The sequence below is a fragment of the Peromyscus leucopus genome, chromosome 9 (assembly GCF_004664715.2).
Source record: "Peromyscus leucopus breed LL Stock chromosome 9, UCI_PerLeu_2.1, whole genome shotgun sequence".
In the NCBI taxonomy this organism is placed as follows: Eukaryota; Metazoa; Chordata; class Mammalia; order Rodentia; family Cricetidae; genus Peromyscus; species Peromyscus leucopus.
The window spans coordinates 91,524,497-91,551,699 of NC_051070.1; the positions used below are offsets into that span (position 1 = coordinate 91,524,497).

Below are 27,203 nucleotides of genomic sequence, written 5' to 3' on the forward strand. Positions count from 1 at the left end.
AATGCACTAGTGAATGGGAATTGTAATTGCAAACTCGTTGGAATCTGAATGCTTGCTGTAAATGTAAAGCAGTGTGTCAGTTCTGTTTTTGTGTTAATTGAGAACTTATTTCTGGTACTCACGGTAACGTCTCTCTCTCTCTCTCTCTCTCTCTCTCTCTCTCTCTCTCTCTCTCTCTCTCTCTCTCTCACACACACACACACACACACACACACACACACACTCACTCACTCACTCACTCACTCACTCACTCACTCACTCATGCAGGGATCCTGTCATCTCCCCTCCCTCCCTTCTCACATTTAAAGTGTTCATTCTGACCCACCAAGTGTCTGAGCCATTCATTATTCCCTAAAACTCATGTCAGCTGGCAGTTTTTCTCAGGTCTGTTGAACTTGAGGTTTGTCGGTGACAGGAAGGGGTAGTTTGTGGAGATGGTCACAGCGCTGAGGTAGGGGACAGCCATGCCAGCGTCACCTGCTGACAAGGAGCCACGGAGAGCAGTTGTATCGAGAGCAGAAGTTCTCTCCCCTTTGGCTTTCCAGGGATTGGATGCTTAACCACACAATAAGCATGTATGATATTGGGCAGATTGTGAAAAGATGTATCAAAAACAAGTCCAGATTGTTGTTACTTGATTCAGGAAGGAAAAGCTGGCTTTAAAAAAGTTTGCTTAATATTCTTGACCGTTAGTGAGTGTAGCTAGTGTAGAGAAACAAAACATGGAGAAAGGCTACTAATGTTTATAGAAATACCCTAATGACTCAGGTTTTAAATCAGTCCTACTTTTATTTTAGTAAACCCTACGGTAGCATTGCTTATCTACAGGTATTTAGAAAACAACTGGGGTAATTCACATTGTAGCAGGCAGATTTCTAAATTCCCTATTCAATTCTGACAAACTGTCTGTCCTTTAATACAGAAGAGTGGTTCTCAACCTGTGGGTCATATAACTGATGTCCTGCACATCAGAAATTTACATTATGATTCATAACAATAGCAAAATTACAGTTATGAAGCAACGAAAATAATTTTATAGTTGGGGTTACCACAACATGAGGAGCTAAGCTATATTAAAGGGTCACAGCATTAGGAAAGTTGAGAACCACTGATAATAGAGAAATTAATTTATACCAGCCCGGCATGCTTTGTATGACCATATTAGATGAAATTAGACTCCACCCCCTGTTTTTCTGTTGATCTGCCAGGACCTTTGTAATTCAAGTGCTTTTTACAGTAGTAGCAAATGTTACATAAGCTCAAACATGGAGCATATTTGGAGTTGGTGGGCCGACTCAAATCATGATGCAGGCTTGCAGTAACAAGTGTGCAATGAAGCAGAGCCAGCTCTGAATGGAAGGTAGCAAGAAGCCTCTTGGGAGGAGCCCTTCCTCTGCACAGAAGCAGAGAGCTCCGCTGGGTGAGTTTTTCCTGGCAGTTTTCAGAAGCTGGGTTTGGCCTGGGGCCTGGTTTGAATAAGCCTGTGGAAGATAGGTTAGGACTTTGCTAACTCGCCTAGAGCCCAGCTGAGTCTGGAAGAGTTTATGAAGGCCTCTTTTCCTTCTGGGTTTGTCCTGTCCTGCTAACAGGCCTGGAGGGGAGGGCTCGGCTGCTGGAGTGCAGGAGGGAGGGAGTTCTGCAGTGCTGGTTGTGTGTGTGTGTGTGGGGGGGGGGGGGGGTCAGTGCTAATCTCAGCCAGAGGGATTAGCTGCTGCAAGCTGTCCACAGGAGCCATTCTGAAATGTCATTTGAGTGATCTGGCCAAAGTTCAGATGCAGGCAGGAGTTGAGTTTGCTATTAACTCTTAGAAAATGCTGAGGTTTGCATCAAACAGCTCTGGGATTTCAGAACAGGGAGAAAGCGTGGAGTACTCCCTAAAAATGGAAGGGCCTTGTAACACCCTTTGACTGTTTTGTTGTTTTTTAATCTTGCGGTGAGTGAGGTTTCATGACAGCTCACAGTGTTTCCTGTAGAATGTGTTTGAAAGTTGTTTTGTCCGATACTTTAAATCCACAGTCAAATTTTAAATAGAACACTGTGTGAAGAACAGCAACTTCAAAATAACCTTGGGAAGTCACTCAGCAGCTGAAATTGTGTGTATTTCATTATGGTTTTCTACTCAAATTATTGATTTTTTTTTTTTTTTTTTTTTTTTTTTTTTTTTTTTTTTTTGTATTGTTGCAGCACCAGCAGAACTAAACTAATTATCTCATTCCTTCTGTCTTTGGGCCGGAGTAAAATGACAACCAAGTTCTTTAGTTTTTACTGGGTTCAAATTTCATGCCTTCTTCGATAATGTGCTTGACTGGATGGTTTCAGTTCCGGTTAAAACAAACAGCTCCCCAGTTTTTGGATTTTAAATGGAAATAGATCTTTAATCAGAATACTGGTGAAATGATTTTTCTAAAAATTGCCAGCTTTAGTGTTGGTGTTTTTGGTTTTGTTTTTGTGGTCACTGGTGCTTTTCACTTGCAGGTAGAGCAGACACTTTTCTCTGTAGAGAAGAGAGTTGGACAAACTGTCCACAAAGAGGCACCCTGCCTGCCTCACTCCTGACTGACAGGTGTGTGGAGGCGGGGCCTGCTAGCCACCGTCCTCACTGAGGTTTGCTGTCGCCCTGTTTTAGTTAAGTTTGCTGTCCTCTGTCCAGAATAAGATGAAATAATAAGGGTGCAGAATTATGGTTCTGAGACAGACTGAGCACAGCACTCAGCAGGTGCTGCTCCGAGTCTGTTGCTTCTGGGTGTTGAGCCTCCTCCTTGACCTGGTAGATGAGACTGGCTGGGGGTTCTACCCAAAAGTTCCACCTTTAAAAAGCAATGACAACAAATCAAGTCTGTAATTGGCTGTGTTGTTTTGAATGTTTTCTCGTCACTTGTAAACCTAAAGTTAATGCTGTAGTCCACTTGGCGCTTCTCTGGCCTCAGCTTCCCAAGTACAGGGATGACAGGTGTGAATCACTACCTCTGGCTCATTATTTTCTTTAGTTTTATTTTTGTATTTCAATCATACCTATATAATAAGCTGACAGCTAAGATTTTAATGGCAAACTGGTGAATTTATAGGGTGATAAATTTCCCCTCAACAGATAGTTGTACCTAGAGATGGATGGATTTTGGAGTGTCACCTCTTGTATTTTGCTTTTCCCTCTTCTTGTCGTATATTGATACCTGAGAACTGGAGCATTGCAAGGGAGTAATGTGATAGGATATCCGAGATGATGTGAGGTCATATCGACTTCCGGCACAGTGATTGGTGGCTGCACTCTGTCAACATCCTTTGGATAATACCTAGTTTCCTGAGGACAGCAAAGAGAGGGAAGTCCCTATGACTGTTGTTGGCAAAATAGAAGTGTCAGCCAGCTTGGTATTCATGGACTGACAGTGGATGCAATCAGAAATAGTGACACCTAGATCACAGTGGTGACATAAACATTTTAACAGTTGGGTTTTGTTTAAGCTCTAGCAGCTTTTTCCGACCATGCCCTTTCTCTGTAGTGTGTCTGAGATGATAGTAGCCCTCAAGTACAAGTCTGAGTCCGTGGCCGGATTGCAGAACTATACATAGGATGCCCTGGGGAGCCCAGCTGGCCTTTGAGCGTTCATTCAGTTTTCCTTCCAAAATGGTGTCTCATGACAGCCCTGAGGGAGAAGAGGTGCTGCTCCTAGTCACAATGATGAGGGCTGATAACATTCAGTACTCTGTCATTTCTGGTGATGTATTGGGTACCTTTTAAAAGTGATTTTACAAATGCTTTCAGAACGCTACAAGTTAATCAGGCAAAGGAGAACTACCCCTAGATGTTCCATAAGGCTTTCATATTTCTCACATACTTGAGAGCACAGCTAAAGGACAGTCCTCTGGGAAGCATTCCTGGCAGGAGGATTATTTGAGGTTGCCATATTCCTGCTCCTTTCTTAGCAACATTATTGACAGTCCGTTCACGCTTGTCCCTTCCCCCACCAGTGGAGTCATTCTCCCTTGTAATCTGCCCTTTGTGATCTGTTCTCTTTCATGCGGCAGTGTGAATGGTGTGCTGCAGTGTGAGCCCTGCCCAGAGATGTGGAAATGCCAAGAGGCCCGGATTCTTTAGTGAGGCCTTTATTTCCGTCATAAAGCACTGACTTGAGGAGCTTGATAATTTGATTATAGACCTTTGGTGAAAAGTTGTTTCAAGTGGCCCAAGTGCTTTAAATGACTCTCTTTTCTGCACTTGCCACTTACGTTTTAATTTAAAAAGCACCTCTACGTTAGAGGACAGGAAAATGCTTTGGCAGAGGTAGCAGTTGGAGACTAATTTGTTAGGGCAGCCAGTATTGAAATCATCCCTTTCAGTTAAATCTCTCTAGTGGAAATGATGCCAAGGGCTTTGTGGTAAAGATTTTTCTTTCCCAGTGTTTTCCAGTGCCATTTGTAACCCACCTAAACACATGCTGTGAAGTGCCTCCCAGCCCCAGCCCTGGCTAGTTGTCCTTTGATGCACTGCATGCCAGAGATCAGCTCTGGATTCCCCAACTTAGAATTTGAATGTTCCACAGACAGTCCCACCAGTGGCTTCCCTTTCAGCAATTAGACTGTGTCAGACTTTCTCTCGAGCATCTTGTCATGTGCCAGGAGAACCTAAAGAAACGGAATCAAAGAGAAAGCAGCTCAAGAACCGAAATGAACCTGTGATAACCGTGGCTGGAGCAGATAGAGCTGTGCTTGCTGGTCAAGTGCATGGGAGGAGTGCTTCTAAAAAGATGAGAGGAAAAGCTGGTACCTGTAAAGTGCTGTGACACTGTTAAATAGAAATGTTCCTGAGTGGTCAGTCCATGCTGAGATTTATTCTTAAAATAAATATGGACTCCTACATTAAACCTATGCCGTTGCTTGATAGGTATTGCTTAGAACAGTGCTGAAGCAGTCATTCCCTAGTCAGTTACTACATTTACTTAACACAGTAGATAATAAACCAAGTGTAGAGAGTTAGGAAAGTTGTGAAGCATGACTCGAATGTTAATGACAACTTTAGGGGAAACACTGGTGTAGTGCAGAGTCGATGTGTAGTGAGGACTGCTGGGAATGTAAGTCTCGATGTGCCCCTCTTTGCAGGTCTTTTTCTTGGATGTTCCTTAGGAGGTCACGATCGCAAGGAAGGACAGATGATACAATTGATGTTTTTGTTCGCGGCCTTTGGCAGGTTGAAAGTAGAGTCTGACAATTGGGGTTGAGGAAGAGCACCATTAGTAACGTGGCATTTTCAACCTGGACATAAGTGATTAGAATAAGTCAGTGAAGACATCTTATGAATGAAAGAGAGATTCCAAACCAAGCTTTCAATAAAATGTATTGCTGCATGTTATGCCTGGCAGGAATCTGTGTTTTACATGTACTTTATATGCTATGACCACATATAAGGCTGATGATTAAGTCTTTGCTTTAATGGAGAGTGTTGTTGGAATGTTCTTGGAATGAGGCTTTCAGAGACTATATGAAAGTTTATATTGCTTGATGCCAAATGCACACTGTTTAGCCTTTTCTGGCAGTGTCTTGAAATGTGAGTTTCACTTAAAGGAAAGTCATAGGTTTGTTGATAAGCTGAATGTGTACCATGACCACCTTCTGCTGTTCTACCTCCATTTTTTCCTGAGTTTCACTTGAGTCCTGTCAGGAAAATAAGCCAACTTTTAAAATTATAAAATGAAATTAGCTTGAATAAACATTTTGTTGTGAATTTATTTATTTTTGGATGAGTTCTAAGTTTCCCCTAAACTGCTGTCTGAAGAGACGTTAGCATGGTGGATCCTGCCACCAAGTTGAGCAGAGGAGCTTCGTAAAACCCACATTTGCTACAACCAAATGCAGAGTTCCCGTTTTGATCTCTCCTACATTAGGGATGGCTGGTTTGTTACTGTCTGTGGATCCTGGGTAACAGGAGCCTGTAGCCCTCCTGTCAGCCGTGAGGTCGTGGGGAACGGGCTGTTAGTATGGGGTACACTGTGTAGTCTGGAGTATACTATAGTCTGCAGTACACTGTGGCAGTACTATATAGTATTCGAGAGATGCTATTTTTAAAACTTTTTTCCACTATGGACCCTTTCTAGCCTGAGACATTTTACTGCTGGATGAGAAAATTGGTCAGGACTGAGACAGGCCCTGTTAATCCCATAGTGTGCTTGTGCTTGGCACAAATTGCTGCTGGTGGTGGTGAGATATGGTCACCAGTTAGTTGCTTAGATTATAAAAGAATAATCAAACATTTAATAAAAGATATAAGAACAGAATCCCATGCTAAAGGGGCTTTTCTAAGCACTTATCCTTTTTTGCATCGTGTTCATTGAGAAAAGGACAAATTAATAGAATGGTCACGAATGGTGGTATACCTGCTGTATTTTGGATGTATAAATTGAGACTAGAACTCTAAATAGATTCTTTAGATCTTTCTCCCCCTCTTTTCTCTCCCTCTCCTCTCTCTCTGTGTGGGGCAGGAGGGTAGTATATGTATATGGTATGTATCTGTGTATGTGCTTGAGTGTGGAGCATCCATGTGCCATAGCAGAAGTGTGGAGGTCCGGTGCCCGTCCTAGGTCCTCGCCTCTGTTTGCCACTATGTAAAAGCCAAGCTACCTGCCCGTTGTAAGCTGAGGTCGTCCCACCATCCTACTGATGGATTGCAGATGCATGGGGCTGCACCCAGTTTATGTAGATTCTGGATGTCTGAAGGGGGGTCCTTATGTGGTGGTCACTGAGCCCAGATTCATTTTGTAAAAAGTGTTATGTGTTTAATAATCATGTCTACTCTGTTCAGTATTGAAAAAAAATTGTCAAAATTTAAGGACTTGTAAACTACCTTAAAAAATACTTGGTATATATATATATATATGTTTGTTTTCAAAGCAGTATTTATAATATTAAAAGGTGTAATTATTTGCTTTACTCCTTTTGATTTATACCTGGGTGTTAAAACTTATAATTGGCCGGGGGGGGGGGGGGGGCGCGCGCGCAGGGACGACAACTGAGCATGAATTCAGAATTATAAACTCAGTACTCTTATTTGGAAACTAGAGGAAGCACTCCCTCCCTCTTACCCTCCCTGCTCTGGCCCTCATATCCCCCTCCCCAGTCATGTCACACCTGTGTTGATAGAGGGTGTCCTAATCTCTCTTTTTCTCACCTCCCTTGCTCTCTGTCTCCTCTCCCTTACTCCTACTACCCGTTTATCCCTCACTCTGTGGCTGTGTTTGTCTGCCTACGGTGGGCACGGCTTTCTCTTGGTAGAGCTGTTCATAGTACCTCCAGGAACAAAGTGTGCTTGCTCTGGCCTGGAGCTGGATGGTAGAAAGAGGAGTGCTTTGAAAACTTACCTTGGACTCCTCAGCAGAACACATGCTAGTTATGCTCAGCACCCACCACTGCTCTGTCTACCTAACTGACTCTACCCTAACCATGGCATATCTTACTTGATCTCTGAACAACTTTATTAAAAACAAAACTATATGCTCAGCTTAAAATCTGATGAAAATAAGGAGATATTGTGAAAGATTAGAGGAGTCTAATGCAAACCTAATTAAGTTTAGTTTCTCTTGAGGAGAAAGCCAGATGCTGTTCTTCACAGAGTAAGGTGCCAGTTCCTCATGTGAAGAAACAGCTGAATTCGTATTTGAGCATAACATAACAAATATTTGAGCTGGTATTTTCTGCCTTTATCTAAGTCATGCACAATGACACAGTGTGTGTCTACCTATCTTTCTTTCTTTCTTTCTTTCTTTCTTTCTTTCTTTCTTTCTTTCTTTCTTTCTTTCTTTCTTTCTTTCTTTCCTTCCTTCCTTCCTTCCTTCCTTCCTTCCTTCCTTCCTTCCTTCCTTCCTTCCTTCCTTCTTTCTTTCTTTCTTTTTTAAGACACTATTTCTGTGTAGCTATGGCTGTCATGGAACTCACTCTATAGCCCAGGCTGGCCCACAGACACAGAGCTCTGCCGCCTTTGCCTGCTGAGTGCTGGGACTAAAGACGTGCACTGCTACCAGTGCCTGGCTCAGTTTTTTCAGTAAATTAAAATTCCATGATTTTTTTTTTTAATAAGAAAGAATTAGGATTGTTGAGAAATACATACCTGCAGACTTTTCACATTGTAAATCTAGTTCTGGATAGAGTGATTGTTGACAGAGTAAGGTCCTGAGTTCAGATTCCAAGAACCTGCATAACTCTGGACACTGTAGATAAGTCTGTAATCCTAAGAGGAAACGCTGGAGCCTAGCAGGCCCGTCACCCTGGCATAGGTGCACAGCAGCAAAGACGACTTTTCTCGAGTGCTGCCCTTGGGTCTCCTCTAACGTCTGTACATGTACCTGCCACATTTGTGCTCGCGGGAGCACACACACACGTGATACAGACACAAATTACACATCCTGCACACCCTCTAAAGTATTAGAAATCTTGGGTCTTGATTTTCTAATGCAGTGGTTCTCAACCTGTAGGTCTAGACCGCTCTGAGGGTCGAGCAACCCTTTCACAGGGGTCATCTAAGACGATTGGAAAACAGATATTTACATTACAGTTCCTAACAGTAGCAAAGTTATAGTTGTGCAGTAGCAACGAAATAATTTTATCCTTCGGGTCACAACATAAGGAACTGTATGAAAGGGTCACAGCATTAAGGAGGTTGAGAACCACTGCTGTAATGCTTATTTAGAGTTAATAGGCAAGAAAAGATGTTAACTAAAGAAAACAAGGACAGTAGGAAGCTGAAAGAACAAGCCAAAAGTTATGCTCTAACCCAACATACATTATAAACATTACTGCATTGTACAAATTATGCAATAAAAGCTACATGAGGTTATAGCACAGCACGCAGACCCTTCTAGGATGAGAAAAGATAGATCTGAAAATGGCATGGCGGCATAGTTTGACGCCAAAAAGACCTGGCATTTCCCTGTGGCATAGGTGTAGAAAAGGGTCACCGTTTGTAAATTGCTGAGAAGTGGTAGAGGAGGTGATAAAGATGGACAGAAAGATGTAATACCAGATATTGATGGTACAGTCCATGATATCCATGGTGAGCCGAAGTGCATGCATGTTGGGTATTGGAGGTGTGTGCATTTTATATATTTCTGTGTGGCTAGTTCAGCCATGTGTAGCTTTCTACACCCACCCCCTATTTCTTCTCTTAAAATATTTTTAATTTTTTAGAGTTTCATGCGTGCATATAATTATTTTGGTCATATTCACCCTAATTCCTCCTGGTAATGCTTCCCAGATCCACTTCCCCACTTCTTCCCAACTTTGTGTTCAACTCCCTTTTTATAATGGCCCACTGGTTCCAGTTTGTGCTGTGCTTAAACTGGTATGGGGCCATCCAGTAGCACTTAAATGGAGGACTTACCAGGGACCACACTCTTAAGAAGACCTTGCTCTTCCTCCTCCAGAAGCCATCAGCTATCAGTAGTGACTCAGTTTCTGCGCCTTCTCCTCCCCCTCATGCTAGAATGCTGTCTGGCTTGATCTTGTGCATATCTTGTACAGGCAACCACAGCTGATTCATGAATGCTTGTGGTCTTGTCACATCCATGTGACACTGTTTTGGTCTGTTCCTCCCAACCTCTGTGTCTGATAGTCTCCCCACCTTCCTCAGCCTGGATGATCCATGAGCCTTGAAAAGAAATATGATATAGATGTTCTATTGTGGCCAGCATTCTATAGACACTTATTCTCTACAGTTTTCTCAGCTGTGTCTGTGTCAACCTCTGTTCATGGCTAGAAGTTTCTCTGATGAGGCCTGAGAGCTACACTAGTTTGTGAGCATAGATGTAGAGACCCACAGAGGTTTCCCAGTGAGAATTTACTCAGGGTCCCAGAATCTGAGCTTGCTTTACCCTTGCAGGGCTGCATAAGGGGATGATTTGGCCACGGATGTGGTTACCAGGTGTTTGCAAGGGTCTACACTCAGCTGTGTGGTGTGCTTTGATCTAGCAAGGGGAAGGTCTCCCTCCACCTCCCGTCCTTTGGCATTGTTATAAAAATCCCTTTTGAAGAGGCAAAAGGGGCCGTTGGGTTTTGATCCAGGTCCTCCCGAAGCTGCCCTGTGCTTCTGTCTTTCTCCTCTTTGCTATCTTTCTAAAAGTTTCTTATCCCTCTCTCCTCCTCAGAGGAACCCTTTTAAAATGTGGGAGCTGGCCTCCCACATAGAGATATTGATTTAGAGAGCACTTTCGTACACTGTCCACTTATCAAAATAAAAGTAGTAGATCCTTCTCCCCTAACCCTCTGAGCTCCCCAACCGTAGGTTCTTACTCCAGACTTAAGAGAACCAGGTATGCATTTCCTCCTGTGGTTTTGGCCTTAGGAGGGTGATTGGTTACCCGCTATACCTTACTGTGCTAGTCATTCTGTAGCTGATGGGATTCATAGCTAGGTAAGACTGTTGATGACAAGTTTTTCCCAGAAGCCTGCATAGCAACATCCAGAACTATGACTCCTCTTCAGTACCAAAACGATTTTTCCATGTCCTATAGTCAAAGTATGTGGTGTCTTCTGCAATGGGTTTTACCATTGAGTTGTGGTGAGCAACCAAGAGCAATGGCAATAGTGTATTGTTTGGGGGAGGTTGTGCTCTAGACACCTCTGACCAAAAACTTTATCACCTCATATATATTACGTATATAGCAAATGCAAAAATTTTTTATGGCCAAATTATTCCATAGTGTATTAATGGCTTTGGAATAAATTTACATTCTCAAAACAAGCAATATGCTCGAAATGATTTTATTTAAGTGGATGGGTCATTTTATCTAATCATTTGATCTTAAGAGAAAGTACATTGCACATGATAGCTAGCAATCTTATTTTAAAAAGTAGAAAGATGACATTGTAAGTCAAGAATACATTAAATATACCTAATATGAGCATTTTAGTTTAGAAACAGTGCACATTAAGAATTCAAGCACTGTGTTCCTGAGTGGATATCACTATAGCACCATAATGAAATTGTAAAGAAGAAGAAATAAAAAAATAAAGGTAAGTTGACTTAACTCAATTGGGGACCTGAATTGTATACATTTGCTATGAGACACCTGTTTGAAAATCTGATATTCAGCATATTAAAAAATTTCACAATTCTAGGGAGTTTTCTCTTCTGTACCACAGACCTGGTGTCATTCCTTCAGTGTGTTCATTGAACAGGTAGACAAGCATCTTGTCTTTGTGTGGTCTACAGTTAGAGCGTCAGCTGTCAAGTTGATAGACCTGGTACATTACTTTACTCTTGCTATGATGAAACACTATGACCAGAGGCAACCTAAGAAAGAGCTTGTTTTGAGCTGGGTGTGGTGGCACACACCTTTTATCCCAGCACTCAAGAGGCAGAGGCAGGTGGAGCTATTTGAGTTCAAGGCCAGCCTGGTCTACAGAGTGAGTTCCAGAACACCCAGGGCTACATAGAGAAACCCTGTCTTGAAACACAAAAGCAAACAGAGAGTTTATTTTCACTTCTGGTTGGTTCCATATGGCTAAGAGTCCATGAGAGTGGGGTGGAGGCATGGCATCTGGGGCAGTAGCTAAGAGCCCACATCTTGAACTGCAAGCACTAAGCAGAGGCAAAACTGCAAGCAGGGGTGAGGCCTTAAGCTCCCAAGACACCCCACCACCACCAGTTACATACTTCCTTCAAGCTAGGACACACCCCCAAAACTCCCTCAAACAGCACCATCAACTGGGACCAAGTATTCAAATACCCCAGATGAGATGATGTTTCTCTTTCAAACTACCACACTTGGGAGGAGGGAACTTCATTTGACTAATTGGCCTCCATTTGATTCACCTGTGGGCATGTCTGGGGGCATTTTCTTGATTGCTGGTTGATACAGGGGGCCCAGCCCACTATGAGCAGTGCCAACCCTGGGCAGATAAACCTGGGCATTAGGAAAGTTGGCTGAGCAAGCCAAAAGAAGCGAGTGTTCTTCCTCCATGGTCTCTGTTTTAGTTTCTGCCTCCAGGTTCCTGTCTTGAATTCTTGTATAGCTTCCCTTGATAGTCTGTGACCTGTAAACCAAGTGAACTCTTTCTTTACCACATTGTTTTCAGTCAGTGTTTTATCCCAGCAACAGAAAGCACGTGTAGACTGCCACAGGCAGCTGCTTTAATGTCACATATGACAAGCTCATTCAAATTACTGCTTCGAGGACATATTGCTTTGGAAAGTAGCTGTCAGCTGAGAGTCATGTTACTTCACCCTGGAGCCCGTTTGGAAATGATGAGGTGGGAAAAGTTAAGTTGTCCACAGCAGATAGGCACTGCTGTGATTAAAAGAATGCTAAGTGTCCTGAAACACTTACGAACAGTCATCGTAAGATACCAGCAATGCATGCCCTCAGGAGCAGTTCGTTAAAGGGGGAGGAGAAAGTGGCAAAATTGAAATTAACTTACACAAAAATGTTGATTTTAAAAACACACAACAGAACAGGCCTGAGAGATGACTTGGGGTTGAGAGCACTTTGTTGCTCTTGCAGAGGACCTAGGTTCATAACTCCAGTTCCAGGGGATTTGATGCCCTCTTCTGACTTCCACTGGTACTGGGCATGCATGTGACACACATACACATGTGTGGGCAGAACATTCCTACACAAATCTAAATCCACAACAACAATACCTGTATTTTATGTGGCTTTGGTAAGAAGGATAAAAAGTTGCTTTTCATAGAAGTTTGGAAAATACTAAAGATTTGCAGTAGCAGTGAGCCCTATTTCATAAACCCTGTATATAGTGCCATATGGCATATATCCTTAGCCTGTGCAGATTTTAACTCATTTAGCCATGGTTAATGGTTTTTGACGCTTTAGCCTAGTCTAGCACAGGCTGTCAGACTAGGCTGCACATATTATCACACAGGGAAGCTTGTGGAAGTCTGAGTGCCCCGGACATGCTTCAAACCAGATACATCACAGTCTGAGAGAGCGCAGGTATCTTTTTAGCTGGTGTTTAATTTTTTTAATAAGCTTTTTAAAGTAGCATACAAAGAAGTTGATTTATTGTGATATTTTCATACTTACATCATTATACTTTGGGGGGTTTGTGCCCCCTCCCCCGTCTCTCCCCATACATCTTCACGGCACCATGTTGTTTCTCCTTCTTCCCTGAAGTGCTCTTCCCCTTCTGTTTTCATGATACATTCCATTACCTCTCTTGTTTCTCCTTCCTCATTCCTGTAGATTTCTTCCCCTCTCATGGTCCTTCCTACTTTGTGTGTATGTGCATTTTGAGTCTACATTCTACCAATGAGAGGAAACACAGTGCTCCATTTCCTACAAACATCACAATTTTAATTTTCATAGTTGAACAAAATTGAACTGTGTGTATGTACTGCATTTTCATTGTCCGTTAATCAGTACTAGTTTTATATCTTGGCTGTTGTGAATAATTAAATAATAAACATAGATGTGTAGGCAGAGTTTTCCCATCCCAGCAGCTGCTTCCAAATTACCACACAGAGGCTTATATTAATTATAAATGCTCAGCTGATAGCTCAGGCTTATTACTAGCTAACTCTTACACTTAAATTATCTCATTTCTTTACTATACTTTGCCATGTGGATTGGTACCCTTTCTCAGTATGGCATGCCCATCTTCCTCTCTCTGCCTCTACCCCTCTTCATCCCAGTATCCCCAATTTGATTGTCCCACCTAACTTTATTCTGCCTTGCTATAGGCCAGTCAGCTTCTTTATTAACCAATGAGTAATATTCACAGTGTGCAGAGGAATATGGTAGGCTGACTTAGAACCTTTCATGCATATACCCTGGAGTGGTCATAGCAGAGTCATGTGGTAGTTTTATTCTCAGTGATTTGAGAAACTTCCTGATTTCCATAGTGACTCTCACAGTTTATACTCTCTGTGTGTACGGATTCCTTTTCTCCCATGTCCTTGTCAGCATTTGTTGTCTTTTCATTTTATTTGTTTGAGTTAAAATCTCATGTATCCCAGGCTGGACTTGATCAACCTCTCCAGTGCTGGGATTATAGGTATTCTCCACTATACCCATTTCCTGAGATTCTGGGCTTCCAATACATGCTAGGCTTTGAGCTACATCTCCTTTGTTTTCTTGGCAGCCATTCAGACTAGGGTAAAAAAAACTGAAGCTTAAAGCATTATAAATTGCATTTCCTTGAGGGCCCAAGATGTTGGGTGCTTTTCCAAGTATTTATCTGCTAGTTGTATTTTATCATTGGAGAACTATGTGTACAGTCCTTGGTCTTCATTGTTTATTTAATGACGAGCTGCTTTCATCGGTATCTAAATTTTGAAGTTCTTCATACATTTCTAGATGTTAATAATCCTCTCTGATATGTGATTGGCAAGTATTTCCCATTGTCTAGACAATCTCTTTACGTTGCTCCAGTGTTACACAGAAGTATTGAAGTCTTAGGCAATTCCATTACCAGTTCTCTGTTGCTTCCTCCCTGTAGGAATCCCTGTCAGAAGGTCCTTGCCTATACCTTGCAGTGTTTTACCTACATTTTCTTGTAGCAGTTTTCAGAGTTTAAAATATTACATTTAAGGTCTTTGATCCATTTTGAATTGATTTTTGTAAGAGGTAAGAGCTGTGATCTGGTTTCATTGTTTCACATGTGTCTATGGAGTTTTCATGCCTTTATTTTCCCAGTGGATATTTTTGACACCTTTTTCAAAGGTTAGGTGGCTGTGGCTGTATGGTGGCTGTGGCTGTATGGTCATATTTCTGTGTCCTCTTTTCTTTCTCATTGATCTGTACGTCTGTCTGTGCCAGTGCCATACTGGTTTTGTTCCTGTAGCTCTGTAGTTAAACTTGAATTCATGTGTTGTGATACCTCCAACATTGTTTTCTGCATAGGATTCCTCTGTGGGATCATTTGTGCTTCTGTACGAATTTTAAGGTTTTTTTTCCCTAGTTCTGTGACATACCACACTTGTATTTAACATGGTGGATTCCCTTCTTTTACTACTCTCTTTCCATCAATTCCTCTAATAAAATTTATTTTTCTCCTGTTTCATTATTGACATTGTCCTTTTGTATGTACAGTATTCTTTTCAGTTATCTGTTGCATTGTTAACTTGCTAGTCATGAGTTGCTTTAGCTTGTCTTGAAGTACATGTATTTCTCCTTCAGTTTCAAAGTTTAGCTGTATAGCAAATTCAATTGGCAGTACTCTTTTTCAAATTTGGAAATATATTGCATAAGGGGCAAGAGAGATGGCTCAGCAGTTGAGTGCTCTTGCTGTTCTTCTAGAGGCCAAGTATCACCCCAGCATCCATGTTGGGTAGTTCACAACCACGTGTCACTTTGCAGGCATCTGCACACACGTGGCATACACATCCAAACATAAACAAACATTTAAAACTACATCTTTGAAAAAGAAAGAAGCCTCTTGCCTCCTGCAGAGAGTTTGGGAGCTGCTTATGAGAGGTAGGATATTGTTTTGGAGTGTTTGCCTTTGTTGGCATTTTCCCCTTGGTGCTGGCTGTTTGTTTGCTTTTGTGATTTTTAACATCTTACATAGTATTTTGTGGGAGAGTTTATTCTATGATCATGTCTATTTAGGCTCTAAATACTTTTGTGTTAGGAAGTCGATGACTTCGTCTTTCATTTCTGTAGTGCTTTCATGGACTCTCGGGGGTGATCTCTTGTTTATGTCCAGATGTTTTAGATGTGTGGTCAGCTCATCCTAGTTGACGTCTAGTTTTTTTCTTTATCGTTTAAATGTCATCTTTTTTTCCTGGTTAAGTCCATAGTAATGCTTTCCACTGTATTTTTCATTTCCAGCATTTCTTTTTTTTAAATTAATATTTATTTACTTATTTCCCCCCATTTTATGTATTTATTTATTTTTCTATTATCAGTTTGATACAGTATAAAATCTTTTTTTAAAGATTTATTTATTTATTTATTATGTATACAGTGCTCTATCTGCATATACACTTGCAGACCAGAAGAGGGCAACAGATCTCATTACAGGTAGTTGTGAGCCACCATGTGGTTTCTGGGAATTGAACTCAGGACCTCTGGAAGAACAAGCAGTGCTCTTAACTGCTGAGCCATCCCTCCAGCCCCTTGATACAGTATAAATTCTTACCCTAATATGTTTGATTAAGGCTTGCCCAGTAATTGAGTAAAACCAAAACTTATTTGGGGTGGTATTGTGTTCCCCAAAATATTGTGTACTTTAATAAATTTATCTGGGGTCAGAGAACAGACAGCCACTAGATACAAAGGCTAGAAAATGGTGGCACTCACACCTTTAATCCTAGCATTCCAGAGATAGAAATCCCTCTGGATCTCTGTGAGTTCAAGGCCACATTGGAAATAGCCAAGCATGGTGACACACGCCTTTAATCCCAGAAAGCCAGCCTTTAATCCCAGGGAGTGGTGGTAGAAAGAGAAAGATATATAAGGCGTGAGGACGAGAAACTAGAAGCATTTGGCTGGTTAAACTTTTGGCTGGTTAAGCATTCAGGCTTTTGAGCAGTAATTCAGCTGAGACCCATTCCGGATGAGGACTCAGAGGCCTCCAGTCTGAGGAAACAGGACCAGCTGAGGAATTGGCAAGGTGAGATAGCCGTGGCTTCTGTCTCTCTGATCTACCAGCATGGACCCCAATAACTTGCCTCGGGTTTGATTTTATTAATAAGAACTTTTAAGAATTCCTGCCTCATCCTAGGGTCCCCCCTGCTAAGTAGCCTCCCTGGTTCTGTGGGTTGCAGTCTGATTGTTCTTTGCTTTATATCTAGTATCCACTTATGAGTGAGTACATACCATGTTTGTTCTTCTGGGTTTGGGTTACCTCACTCAGGATGATATTTTCTAGTTCCATCCATTTGCCTATTTTTTGGGTAAGAGACAGGGCTCCTGGAAATGCGTGCTATCTTGGGCAGGTGGCAAAACTATTAATATATCTTGACACTTGTTGCTGAAAAATGCTGAAGCTTGGGTACATGCTCAGAGCATTTTGGAATAACAGAAGAGAAGGGCTAAATTTGACTGGTCTCTGACTTTTTAAAAATTAAATAGATTTGCAATGCTAGGAGTTGAACTTAGAACCTGAGCCGTGGCTGCAGCCGAACTGCATTTCCTTGTTTTTAATGTGTGTATATGCGCATTCACAGCTGTTTGTCTGTCTGAGTCTGTATGTGGTGGGGCATTGTGCAGTTAGTACTGGTCTAGTCATCAGCCTAGGCTGGCTTTCAGCCTTCCTCAGCCTTCTGTGGAGGGACCAGGCACCACCATTCCAAGCTAAGAAAACTAAATTCAGAACAAAACAGCCTAGGTACCAAAGAGGAGAAAGTGTTAAACTGAGCTTATGTTCCTCCTTGCACACGTAAGTCTCATGGGGCAGGAGTGGGGGTGAGAGCAGTTGGCTCTCGGTTTAGCCTCTTTACTCAGTTGTAGCGTCCATGGCATTGGTCTGGAGAATTTGCATTTTTTCTGGTTGTTAGCATCATTTGTCTTGATGGGAACCTGGCCCTGAAGTACTTGGTAAAAACTACAGAACTAGCCAGGCAGTGGTGGCACACGCCTTTAATCCCAGCACTTGGAAGGCAGAAGCAGACAGATCCTGTGTTCAAGGTAGAGAAACCCTGCCTCAAATAAAGAAAAAAAAGACTACAGAGCCACTAGCCCTTTGGAAGTCATAGGTTCACTGAGACAAGAAGATTTGGAAATTAGCTATTTAAATGATGCTTGTAGTCACTGATTCCAACACAGTGTTTTAAGTATCTCTACGGCTTTCCATATTGTTAATTTGATGGTTCGCATATCTTGTAAAAATCCTTAAATTAAGACACCGTGGTTTTAAATTCTGAGTTAAAGGCTGCTACTAAACTACCACAGGGTCCTCAAACAGCATTATCAAATGACTAACTGTGTTCTTATGGTAGCATTTTCAGTAGCTCTTGATTTACAGTAGTTTCCATCTACTCTCAGAAAAACTTATATTCAGGTAGGTAGATTTATTCTCAGTTACACCTTTGTAGACTGTACTTACTCATAAATTACTTCCTGGTTTCAAAAGAAGAAAAAGAAACAGGCGTAGCTCTTTATGATATTTTTGTCTTTAGTCTTTGGCATCTTAGTGGTGTGAAGCAGAGTTATGCCATCTGTAGTCGTGAGATTATTTTTAAAAAGGTGGGAGGGGTTTGAAAAGATTGACTGGAAAAGTTTAACATATTCTTAGGGAGCGATAAGATGGTCCTAGAAACATTCTTGTTTGGTGTCATAGGTTGCTTGGTGGGTGAGTTTTTTACAGTTTCCTTTTCTGAGAATCAGAGTTATTGTGAGTGCTAGAAAGGATGAAGGTACACCAGTCAGTGTCAGTTAACAGAGTTTTGCAGGTGAGCAGATAGTTTCCTATCAGTGTGAATTGCTGTGTCCGAGACCCACAAGACGTTCTGCTCATGTTTAGAATGATTGTTCGATTTCCAAATGGGTTAACATGGTAAGCCTTTTATGTTAATATACATTGGAAACAGAGGGACTGTCCTAAGTAGGCTGTGGGGCCTGCATAAGAAGAGCTTTCTTCAACTGCTGGTTTTGACAGGTGGTGGTGGTGCCCTCCCAGCACTCGGGAGGCAGAGGCCAGGGATCTCTGAGTTCAAGACCAGTCTGGTCTACAGAGGGAGTTCCAGGACAGCCAGGGCTACAGAGAAACCCTGTCTTTAGGGGGAAAAAAAGAAAGAAACTGTCTTGAAAAACAAAACAAAACAAAAACCTCTGCTGGATTTAGCATGCTTTACTTGATGACTTATGTTTTGATATAAATGTGTTGATTTCAAAGAATTGGCTCAGCTCTCCATTTGAGGCTTACCTGAAACATGCTCTTTCTTTCTCTCTTTCTTTTTTTTTTTTTTGTCTTTGGTTTCTGTTTCAGAAAGAAGACATAGCTCATCTAGCAAGCCTTCCTTGACTGTTCCTCACACTTCAGTATTTTCCCTCTTCCCTTCTCTGTCCAAAAGCAAAGGCAGCAGTGCCAGTGGAAACAGCCGGTCTTCCAGTGGAGGGGTCCTTTGCACATCCTCGTCAAGCTCCAAGTTACTCAAATTACCCAAAGAGAAACTGCAGCTCAGGGGGAACATCAGGCCCATGCATCCCATGCAACAGACTAAAGTCCCCCACGGTAGAGTGTAAGTACGGCTTGGCTGCTAGGATGAATCCTGTGTAGGCGCCATCCAGGGGTGCCTGTGAGTCATCGTAAAGAGTTCACTTGGGGGAGGGGGCAAGGACACTGTTAACTGTTTCTGTTTCCCTACCTTGTGTTGGAAGCTATTCAAGTTAGTTATCACAATAATAATATGGCTGGTAATATTTATTGATCTTTTCCTGTGTGAGTTGTATTTGTGATATCATATATTGACTATAACGCCCCTGTGGAATTATGTATTGCTATCCCTTTTTTCACATGGGAAAAGGAAGCACAGGTTGAGATGCTCTATATCAGAAGGCCTTTAAGTCATATAGCTCTGGGATCAAATCCTGCTTCTGTTCCTTCCTGGTGAAAGTGAGTCTGTGGCGTCAGCCACTGGGGGGTTGGAGGTATTTAGGATCTGCCAGGCTGTAGATGTAACCAACCGTCTTATTAAATAAGAAACACAAAAACAATGTAAAAGAGAAAGCCGAGAGGTCAGAGCTCAGAGCTAAAATCTCACCCTTCCTCCTGCTGTGTCCCAGCTTCTCGAAAGAGAGCTATTTCCCTGTGTGTAAGTCGATTTTCCAGTCATTCTGCCTTCTCATTGGTTGTAAACCCAAACACGTGACTGCCTTGTCACTGTCTGAATGTACAGCCCCCTAGGTCTTAAAGGCATATATCTCCAATGCTGGCTGTATCCCTGAACACACAGAGATCTATGGGATTAAAGGCGTGCGCCACCACCGCCACACTCTGTCTATGGCTCTAATAGCTCTGACCCCCTGGCAACTTTATTTATTAACATACAATCAAAATCACATTTCAGTACAATTAGAATACCACCACACCAGGCACCTGACTTTTGTACATTTAGCGGTTGGAGACAGTAAGTGAGTGGCCAATGACATTTCTGCTGCCTCTGGTGCTAATAGTAGAGGTAAGAAAAAATGAAGTACCCTCCAGTGGTCTTAAACAAAACAGTTTCCTGCCGGCTTGAGGAGGAAAGACTGGAAGTAGTTCTCACTTGCCTGCTGTGGCTTTGACAAGCTTCCGGAGTGGGTCTGGGCCTGGGAGCTTCCTTGAGGCCACTTGAAGGAGCAGCAGTATACACTGACAGAAACATCTTGCTCTGTCGTGATATCTCTCAGCCTGGTGGCAAGTAGCCTTTCTTTGGCTGCTTTCCTTTGGGAGGGTATGCCATACATTCATTCCCAATATCTGATACCCTTGGTTATCTCCGAAAACAGTTCATTACCTGCTGTTACTCAAGAATCTTGCCAGCTGAGAGAGGCCAGAACAGTTGGCAATAGCTTTGTTGCAGCCAGGCTACCACACATACAGCTCTCCACCGCTGTTTATCCTTGTGGCTGAGCCCCCAACCTCAACTCATTGAGAATGAGCATGGGAAATTTGCCTTTCACTTCTATCGCTGTCTGAAAGCCAAAAAACAAACAAACAAACAAAAAATAGCAGGGCAGTGTTTAAGTCACTTGCCAGCTTAATGGCTATTAGAGTCCAGACTCCACCAGAGTTTGCCTGCACTTACCAAACTTCCATTGTCATGTGAAGGCTTAGAAGGGGGACCGTGTGAACCATTAGGATTTGTTGACATCATTTTTACCAAGAAACAAAGTGACAGTGTCACTTGGAACGTAAGAGAAATTGTTAGTGGCACAGGTCTTCCTGTTCACCCACCACTTGCGAGGTATGTCTACCCTAAGCTCACGTCCTAGGAGCCTGAGCTCAGGGACTGGGGAACCCGATTGGTAGCACCATGTGCTGAGTCAGCACTCCTCCTTGTTGGCAGAAACAGTTGCTTCAGACTTGAGTGACATGTACTCAGTCGTGTTTGTTTTAATAATTCCCTTTGTTAAAGTGAGAGTTCTTGTGAGGTATTCTCTTGGATTCTGTGGTGTCATCTTGGTCCTTTCTAGAATGCTGCATTCATGTTGTGCCTGCAGCATCTGCATTGACTAGCAGGTTCACTGAAGTACTGCGGTGCAGTTGATCCGATCTCTCCCAAGTGCATGCCATGTGTTCTGATGGACTGTATTCCCACTAATCAGTAAATGAACACTTGTTAAACCAAAACAAGAAAAAAAGAAAAGGAACTGCATTGACTCTTAGGTCTGAGTTCCACATTGGTCAGCCCATGGGAAAATGTTTCTGAAACAGGTCAGTTTTATCCACTGGGCTTTTTGTCAAAAGAGCTGTGAACTTCACCATTCACCTTTCTTAGAGGTTCAAACAAAATGTACAAGGGCATTCCCAGACCTGTGCATACTCAGGTAGAGCTAGGCTCTGCTTCCATCCCTTTGGAGTGAACAGGACACTTGTTGATTGGTTCTCACTTCCCCTACAACAGCATGGCGCCCTCTGTGAAGGTGGAAAGGACACATCCGAAGATGGATGGCACACTACTGAAATCCACAGTGGGGCCAGCCTGTCCTGCTCCTGTGAGCTCTGCAGTCAAGCCTGGCCTTAACTGTCCCTCAATACCAAAGCCAACCTTGCCTTCACCTGGACAGATTCTGAATGGCAAAGGGCTGCCTGCAACGCCCACTCTGGAAAAGAAATTGGAAGACGGTTCTAATAACAGGAAGTTTTTAAATAAGAGATTATCAGGTAACATTACAGCTCTCTCTTAAGCTGTATATAGAAAGTTGGGTGTGCACAGGCTGTAAATGAAAGGCCTTCTTAAAGCTGGTCAGCTTGAGCCATGGGGAGAGAGTCCTTCAGGGTGGACCCATCTTTACTCTTAGTTTTAAAGAGCATGCTTGCTTGTGTGTGCACACACTTGTGTGCTGTAATGAAAATTTGTTCCTCAAGATTTTTCTGAATATAAATATTCTTATGCAAAATAAGTAAATGTTTTTTCAGGCATCTGGGAGTAGTTGTAGCCTTTCAGTGAGGATAATAATGTCATTACAATGCTCAAACCTCATCTGCAGTGTATTCATTAATAACATGGCACTTCCTACTGCTTTAGTTTGTCTGCCTTGAGATTTCCTCTTATTTAAACAATGAAGGATGGGTTTGGTACACCTACTGCAATAACGTTTGTGTGCTCCTGGCAGAAAGAGAGTTTGATCCTGACATCCACTGTGGGGTCATTGATCTGGATACCAAGAAGCCCTGCACCAGGTCTTTGACTTGCAAGGTAGGTGCTTTCTGTAGCTGAAGTCAGGGCTGTTAGTACCATAACTTTCCCACTGCTCTCTTACCCATAGGGAGCCAGTGTTCTCTGGCTCCCTGGGTTGTATGAATTACTTGTGACAAAAAAAAAAAAAATCCCAGTTTAATAAAATGCTATGTGAGTTACCATGACTCTGTACCAGTGTGAGAGGCTTTGCTTTTATTTTTCTTAAACGTTTCATTTATTTTTGAGTACATTTTTGTGTGTGAGTACCACAGCATACACATGGAGGACCGAGTGCATTTGATAATGTGATGTTTTCTTGTAAGATGTGATCAAGAGTTGGCTTGTATTAGTCACCTTTTTAAAGCCAGAACTGCCACATCCTCTGTGTGCCTATCTCCTGTCTCTGAACTACTGACTGGACTCATGAGAGCCAGATGCCATTGTGTGTCTGTGGTGGCTACTGCGCTTTGTCTCTTGTTCACAGTTCTTCCCTTTCTGCCTGGCGTTCTTCTCTTTCTCTCAGCCTTTCTTGGCTGCCCCAGACTGTCTTGACGATCCTATGAGCCCCTCTCTCCATTCCTTAATTCGTTAGTAGAGACAAGCAGCCGTGTTTAATTTTTGTCCTCAGTTACTCAAAAAATGCTGTACATGTAATGAAGTCCCTAAGAGCCCGTGAGCTGCTTTAATGGCACAAAGCATGCGTGCCTGTCCCGGTGACATGGGGAGGGCCGCTCCTCTCCTCCGCAGGAGGCACAGCATGCCCAGTTGGTGCGGTTAAAGCTAGAGTGTGTGATTCCAGCTTCTCTGAAGAGATTTCCGTTTAGAAAATGTGGAGACATCTCATCTTTGGAAGCTATAGCATGCTTTTTTACAGGGTTATGCTTGGAATATACAGCATATTAAACTTTTTATTGAAATTCCTCGGTTTCTGTGTTTGTTGTTTTTGTTTGCGTGTGTCTGTTGTAGACACATTCCTTAACCCAGCGGAGAGCTGTTCAGGGTAGAAGAAAACGATTTGATGTGTTACTGGCCGAGCACAAAAACAAAACCAGGGAAAAGGAATTGATTCGCCATCCAGACTCTCAGCAACCACCACATCCTCTCAGGGACCCGCATCCCATCCCTCCTCGGACGCCACAGGAGCCACACTTTTCTTCAGAAGCAAAGCCTTTCGTAGCTAGTAAACCGAAACCTCATACCCCTAGTCTTCCAAGGTAAGCCAAGCCTTCAGGGAACGGATGTCTAAACACCCTGTGTCCTATGTACCTCTCCATCTCCTGCACAGCTGTGCCATCAAGAAGTCTACACCACTGTCACAGTGGGAGTTGGCATTTTTTAAATTGGGTTTTACTGTAAAAACTGTTGAAGTCTTCAATAAATTTTGACAAGGGCTCCTAGGTCTAAATGCAAACACTAGTGTAAAGTTAGAAGTGCCTGCCCTGCGGTGGTCCTGTGCCTGGTCTCTTGAAACTGATAAGCAGAGCTGAGATGGGGTCTTGCCTTCCGGTTCCTAGTAGGAATGTTTCAGGTGGCTTTGGCCATTTATTTCTTAGGTTTTCTTTGCAAATTAAAGTAGTGAGAAATCTTGTGGACAAGCATATAGCGTTAATAGCATCTGTTTATCAACATGGATTTTCATTCACTCATGTGGGACTTTGTCTTCAGCATCAAGTAGGCATTTTAGCAGCCTAGAAAGCAGTGGGTCAGAGTGATTTAATAAGAATTTACTGTGTTCATAACTCAGACAGTGATGGCGGTATGTATGTGTGCTTGTTTAACGAAGTTGAAGTACAGGACTTTGGACCCTTTTCCAGAGAAGGGGCGGGGGAGGGCTGAGGTGTGAGGATGTAGTGTGTGCTTTAGCAGTTGGCCACAGGGCTTCTGCTGGTGTGCCAGCCCCTGGCTACTGCTGCTGAATTTTTTCCCTCTTGTATCTGGTCCTTGGGATGACTCCGTTAAGGTAGACACATCTTCCTCTAGATAACCTAAGTGTACACTTGGCCAAGTCAGAGCAGCCCAGCATGAGCCCTGTGGTTAGAAACAAGGTGTAGAGAAGTCAGTGGAGGCTTCCAAGAATAGTCAGGCCTCAGACCAAAATTCCTTACGTCTTCTTTCTTTGGCATCTTCTCAATGAAGATTTTTCATCTGAAGTAAGATTTGCCTAGAAACCACTAGGCTATCCTAGATGTAGGAAGAAATATCATTACCCTTGAGTAATGATGTCTAGGCTGACCTCTGGGAAGCAGTGATGAGACTTCCGTCTTCCTCTCCTTCTGTCCCTTTAGGTTATACTAGAGTACTTTCCAATTACAATCAGATATTGTTAAAAATACTTTGAAAATGTGAAGAGTAGCAATGAAAGAATCCTCTTAGGTTTCACATGTGTCCCTGTTCTTTAGGGAGAGTGGAAGAAGGGCTTGGACCCCGATGGCCCCAGGGGAAGAACAGTTACAGCTGCCTTTGGCTGTATCTGCCAGACACTAACCTTAGAACTGAGATGCTAAGGAAAGCCCCACCCCACACAGAGTCAGCATGCTGCCCTAGAGCTGATGGACTTGCTTCACATGCCCACCTGCCCTCACCCCCTACCCCACCTCCACCCCCCCGAGACGGACGGACACACACACAAACACACACATACACACACACACACACACACACACACACACACAGAGCATGCTGCCTCAGGGCTGGTGGACCTGCTTCCTCTCCTCTGTCCTCTGTGGTTTTAGATATGTGTCTGAGTTAAGGATGCTGATGACCAGCTTGTGCTTCTGTTCTGAGCCGTGCTGTGCTGTTTCCTCATTCAGGCCTCCAGGCTGCCCTGCTCAGCAAAGCGGGAGTACCCCCATTGACCCTCCTCCAGGCCACGAGTCTCCACACCCTCCCTTGCCTGCCACTGAGCCAGTTTCTCGGTTGTCTAGTGAGGAGGGGGAAGGCGATGACAAAGAAGAGTCTGTTGAAAAACTGGACTGTCATTATTCAGGTCATCATCCTCAGCCAGCATCGGTAAGTTCTGCATCCACTGTGGTGGCCTCCCTAGTGCAGCATAGATAGACAGGGCACTGAGCGGTGGTGGCCGAGCCCTGGCCAGGGCTGTCCATGGAGCACCTTAGAGTGGGATGTACTTATCCTGGGCCCCTCATATTTTTCTCCCTCAAAATTTAGTGCTAGGCATTGCTGCTCTCATGTCTCATAGCTTCTGGTACTCAAGGCATATCAGCTGTCTTTTTTCTGTGGTGTCTTGTTTCTTTCTTAAATGTGAAAGACCCCTGGCCCCTGTGCTGGCAGCAGAGGTGACATGCAGGGACACTCTGCTCTCTTTCAGTTTTGCACATTTGGGAGCCGGCAGATTGGAAGAGGTTACTACGTGTTTGACTCCAGGTGGAACCGGCTTCGCTGTGCCCTTAACCTCATGGTAGAGAAGCATTTGAATGCGCAGCTATGGAAGTAAGTGCCTTGTGGTGGTGGTGGTGAGGTGACCTGTCCCAGGGCTGCATTTTCTTGGTGACCTCAGTTCTGTTTTGAAGACTCTGCCATTAGCTAGCTGTAGGAAGGAAGTACTGCTCTTTCATATATTCATTCACTCTCAGCAACCACGTCTTGTTCTGGGCTCCAAGTAGAAGGACTCCCACACGTAAGGACCTCGTCATGTCGGTAGGGACACAAAAATGAGTAAACAGTAGAGATTACAGCTTGTCAGAGAGATACTGGAAGAAACAGTCACCACTACACCTACTGGGAGCTAGCTGTATGCTGGGGACTGCTAACTATTGAATTTGTACAAGTCTTTGCTACATGATGATGATTATCCCTTTTTCCTCTTTTTTAGTTAATTAAGCAGGTGGACAGGTTAGTGGTGGGACTGCTGGGTGGCAGTTTGTTTCCAAACAGAGCTTCTATGGGAAAACAATAGACTGTGGGTCGGGAAGAGCTGTCACTAGGGCCTGAGCAGTGTTGCTCTCCAGAGGAGAGACCTCTGTGTGAAGGTCCCTGGTCAGAAAAGGTGATGCCTTGAGAAACAGCAAGAGCGTGAGTACATGACAAGACAAGGCCCACGAGACGAGCAGGGCCAGGCAGCACTGGAGCTGCTGGGTGCAGAGGGGAGCTGGTTTAAGTAGAGGAGTCGCGAGCTTGTGTAGACGAAGTTTCCCGGTCCCACAGCCACTTCTAAGATAATTACACAGAAGCTTATATTAATTATAAACTGTGTGGCCTATAGATCCAGCGTATATTAGCTAGCTCTTTCAACTTAATTCAACCCATTCCTACTAATCTGTGTCTTGCCATATGACTTTGTAGCTTACTGGTACTTTCACATCTTCCTTCTTGGATGGCTGGATCACATCTCTCTCAAATCTGCCCTCTTCTCTCTGTGCCTCTCTTGGATTTCCCACCTGGCTGTAAGCTTTCTTGCCATAGGCCAAAACAGCTTATTAATTATTCAATAAGAGCAGCACATTCACAAGCGTACGGACAGACATTCCACAGCAAGCTTGGATCTGTAGCTTTACATCGGGAGTTGTTGTTTTTTGTCGTGATGGGATGGAACAGAGTCCTCAGGATAGCTAAGCACTTCATTTACTTAGCTGTGTCATCCCACCCTTGAAAAATCTTGTGTAGTAGTGTGTGTGCTAATATTTACTAAAAAGCTTATAAGAAAAATAAGGGATTCTTGACCAAAAAAAAAAAATCTTTAATTCAGCATGTCAAGCAAGCTTACTTTCATATGCAGCACTAAGTGCCGCAACTGTCAGCGCTGGAGATATCTTTGTACTGAAGAACATTTCCAAAGCTCCTTTGATTTTGGGATGTCTTTTAGAAGAATATTTGGGAAAACTTGTGTTCAGTGGGATATTTTATTACAGGGGACTCTCAAGTCATCCCCTGCCCATCCAGGGTTCACCATGCGGGTATCATTGGCTAGCATCTTTTG

At 43.1% G+C, this 27,203-nt stretch overlaps 1 protein-coding gene across 6 annotated transcripts in view; it reads left to right on the top strand.

Moving 5' to 3' along the window:
- Positions 1-27,203, top strand: part of Atxn7 (ataxin 7) — a 162,550-nt gene that overhangs the window by 125,017 nt on the left and 10,330 nt on the right. For all 6 annotated transcript variants that reach the window (XM_028894492.2, XM_028894489.2, XM_028894490.2 and 3 more), the window contains 6 exons: positions 18,871-19,123; positions 21,491-21,750; positions 22,203-22,285; positions 23,234-23,481; positions 25,078-25,276; positions 25,596-25,717. In XM_028894492.2, coding sequence (XP_028750325.1) covers positions 18,871-19,123; positions 21,491-21,750; positions 22,203-22,285; positions 23,234-23,481; positions 25,078-25,276; positions 25,596-25,717 — 1,165 coding nt within the window. The remainder of the gene's footprint in view (positions 1-18,870; positions 19,124-21,490; positions 21,751-22,202; positions 22,286-23,233; positions 23,482-25,077; positions 25,277-25,595; positions 25,718-27,203) is intronic.